Here is a 3,584-nt window from a genome sequence, read left to right as displayed (position 1 = left end):
AATATGTTAATTTTATGAATAATGTCTATGTATGTCTTTATGTCCTTATACATTATAAAAAAAAAAAACATTTAACAGGCGTTTTTAATGTTGATCTAAAAATGATCACCATTAATGCTTATTATGTTTCATAGGGTTCTTTTCATATGTATATCTATATATGTAGTATATGTGTATTTTTTAAATTGCCATTTTGTTATGCGCTGCCAGTTTTTAATTTGTTTTGCTTTACTCCCGATCGCTTTATCATTCTCTCTTTTCAACTGTCCTTTCCTCTGTGACTCTTCCGATTTTTTATTATATATATATATATTGGAAGCTCCTTTTGCAAGCCACACGTTACTAACGTCTCACGCTTTAAACTTTAAGTTGTGGCATTGACTTCTAGTTTTGTTTCCAACTGGTTGCTGCATGCGTAAGAGGGGAATAAACAAGAAACATAGAGTTTAAAGTCAAGTTAATAAAATAATCTATGTTAAAAACGAATGCACATTTTTACATAAAATACACGAAAACATAAAAACCGAACAAATTGTTTTTAAAGTTTGTAATATTTGGATATCGAATTTATTGCTTACAATCGAGTACATTTTTAAATACTATTCCCATTGAAAATGGGTAAAAAATAATATATTGGGATTGTACAAATGTATGTAACAGAAAGAATCCCATCAGGGATATATATTGTTGGCCAATATCCGTCCGTCCGTCCGTCTGTATAACCGCGGTAATATCGGAAGGTACAAAAGCGAGTTTCACATTTATCAATATCTCCTGTCATTCCCAAAATAGCAATCAAAATCGATTTTGAGACTTGATTTTTTAAACATAACTCAAAAATTATAAAAGCTATACATATCGAATTTGGTACGTAGGCTCTCGTATAGTATGCTTCCCACAATTTTGATGCCTGCCGCAATTCCACTCAAATCATTTGTAAAGCTAGAGCCTTGAGATTTGGTATATACACACATTTGAATGACATATTTATGCACTTAAGATCGGAAAACAAACAAGAAAGTTATTCATCATAAAGTGTTTAATGGTTTGGCGCAGGTGGAAGAAGCAGAGCTGTCGCCACGTGAGTTAAGCAGTTAATCGCACATGAGTTCGTGCGCATTAATGCGTAGTCTTTCTGAAATGGTATTCATATTGGGCTATAATGAAGAATTAAAAGAGTGGTCTCATAAGCAAAATATTATATTGACTATGGGTAGAAAGAATTTGTAGTCGAGCACACTCGATTACAGCGTTCTTTTTAGCTCCAGGTGTGTTTTACTTACCCTTATAATAGACCTCACGGTACATGGTGGGACAAGCGGCCTTTGTTTTTGTTGTTTTAAAGTCAATATTTGTGCGGATGGGCCGATGCAGCAGCGGCTGTGGAGGACGATAGTTATTTCCCAGTGGCGCTTTTGGATGGTCAGGACTGCCCTGCATCAGGCGGCGCAATGCGTGCAACTAAAATAGAAACGGATTGAGATCGAGAGTAATGCAAGTTAATATTGTGTCGAATTAAAGAATAAAGTCGTAACCATCTTTATACTAGACAACTTAAACTTAATAAACAACCTTTCCACGAAACTTCAAATACTTTTTGGTAGCACTCAACAACTGACAATCTTTTACAAAACTATGTTTCCTAATTACCCTTGACTTTCTATTCCTGGCACATTGCGATACCGTAAGCTGCTTCACCTTCCGTTTACCTATTAAGCACAGCTGACATCAAAAAAAGTAAAACAAAAACGGGAAGGAAGGGCTATCTTCGGCTAGCCGAAGATTTAATACCCTTGCAGACCCAACCTTTTCATAATGTTCATATCTAAGAAACACAGGGTAAAAAGTTAATGCCGAGTTTGGTCAAGATATCGTGAAAAACAAACAATATTTCCATATAACAACTAAATTTTCGACCGATCGTTCCTATGGCAGCTATATGATATAGTGGTCCGATCTTAATAGGATTTTGCATATATATGAGGAGCATAGTAAAACTAATAAATGCCGAGTTTAGTCAAGATATCGCGAAAAACAAACTAATTTTCCATACATCAATTTAATTTTCGACCGATCGTTCCTATGGCAGATATATGATATAGTGGTCCGATCTTAATAGGATTTAGCATATATATGAAGAGCATAGTAACAGAAATAAATGCCGAGTTTGGTCAAGGTATCGTGAAAAACAAACAATATTTCCATATCACAACTTAATTTTCGACCGATCGTACCTATGGCAGCTATATGATATAGTAGTCCGATCTTAATAGGATTTTGAATATATAAAAATAGCATAGTAAAACAAATAAATGCCGAGATTGGTCAAGATATCTTTATAAACAAAAATGTTTTGTATAAAAGAACCTACTTTTTCACATATCGTTCCTATGGCAGCTATATGATATAGTGGTCCGATGTTAATAGGATTTTGCATATATATGAGGAGCATAGTAAAACTAATAAATGCCGAGCTTGGTCAAGATATCGCGAAAAACAAATTAATTTTCCATACATCAATTTAATTTTCGACCGATCGTTCCTATGGCAGCTATATGATATAGAGGTCCGATCGTAATAGGATTTTTCATATACATATATGAAGAGCATAGTAAAAGAAATAAATGCCGAGTTTGGTCAAGGTATCGTGAAAAACAAACAAATTTTCCATATAACAACTTAATTTTCGACCGATCGTGCCTATGGCAGCTATATGATATAGTAGTCCGATCTTAATAGGATTTTGAATATATAAAAATAGCATAGTAAAACAAATAAATGCCGAGATTGGTCAAGATATCTTTATAAACAAAAATGTTTTGTATACAAGAACCTACTTTTTCACATATCGTTCCTATGGCAGCTATATGATATAGTGGTCCGATCCAGCTGGTTTTGACATATGAACTGCGTGCAGCAGAAAGAGGGACTTCTGCAAAGTTTCATAAAGATAGCTTTAAAACTGAGAGACTAGTTCGCATAGAAACAGACAGACGGACATGGCTATATCGACTCGGCTGTTGATACTGATCATGAATACATATATGTATATACTTTATGGGGTCGGAGATGTCTCCTTCAGGGGTATAACAACAGTGCTCATGTCGGCGACGAACTGCTGTTGCCAAATTTACAGCAGAGGTCGCAAACAACAGTCAACACTTTCGGGTTGTCTGTAAAATAACAGTTATTGTCAGACAGAATGAATAAAGGAGAAAGAAAACACACAAAGTTCTGTTTATACATACATACATACATATGTAGCAGACTCTGGCACGAGCAAAGACACTTTTCTTCGTATTTTTTTCGGGAATGTTATTCCACGAACACTGAACAGAAAAAAATTGCTGCCAAAGTGTCTTTTGTGCTTGTGTGTGTCTAATAAAATTGCATGCATTTTTAATTGTTAAGCTTAATATTTAATAAAAATAACCATACACATAAACATACATACATACATACATATATAAACAAACTATAAATTATTTAATGGGTGTTTTCTTAAATCTTTGAATATATGCATGTACACATACATATATAAAATAGCTTGCCTACTTCTTAACTGTATTATGTCATACACTCTC

At 34.2% G+C, this 3,584-nt stretch overlaps 1 protein-coding gene across 1 annotated transcript; it reads right to left on the bottom strand.

The window, feature by feature from the left end:
- Positions 1–575: 575 nt before the first annotated feature.
- LOC135441281 (uncharacterized) lies at positions 576–1,461 on the bottom strand (the record flags this gene model as incomplete). Its single annotated transcript, XM_064700822.1, has 2 exons — positions 576–1,135; positions 1,284–1,461. Coding segments are annotated over 2 exons (219 nt in total), but the record flags the coding sequence as incomplete, so codon positions are not given.
- Between the last annotated feature and the right edge of the window lie 2,123 nt (positions 1,462–3,584).

Source organism: Drosophila montana, unplaced genomic scaffold, assembly GCF_035044405.1.
Source record: "Drosophila montana isolate Dmon_TW-CO22-7 unplaced genomic scaffold, ASM3504440v1 contig_1954_1, whole genome shotgun sequence".
Classification (NCBI taxonomy): domain Eukaryota; kingdom Metazoa; phylum Arthropoda; class Insecta; order Diptera; family Drosophilidae; genus Drosophila; species Drosophila montana.
Note: the sequence above shows the minus strand (reverse complement) of the source record. Positions and strands in the feature narration are given on the sequence as shown.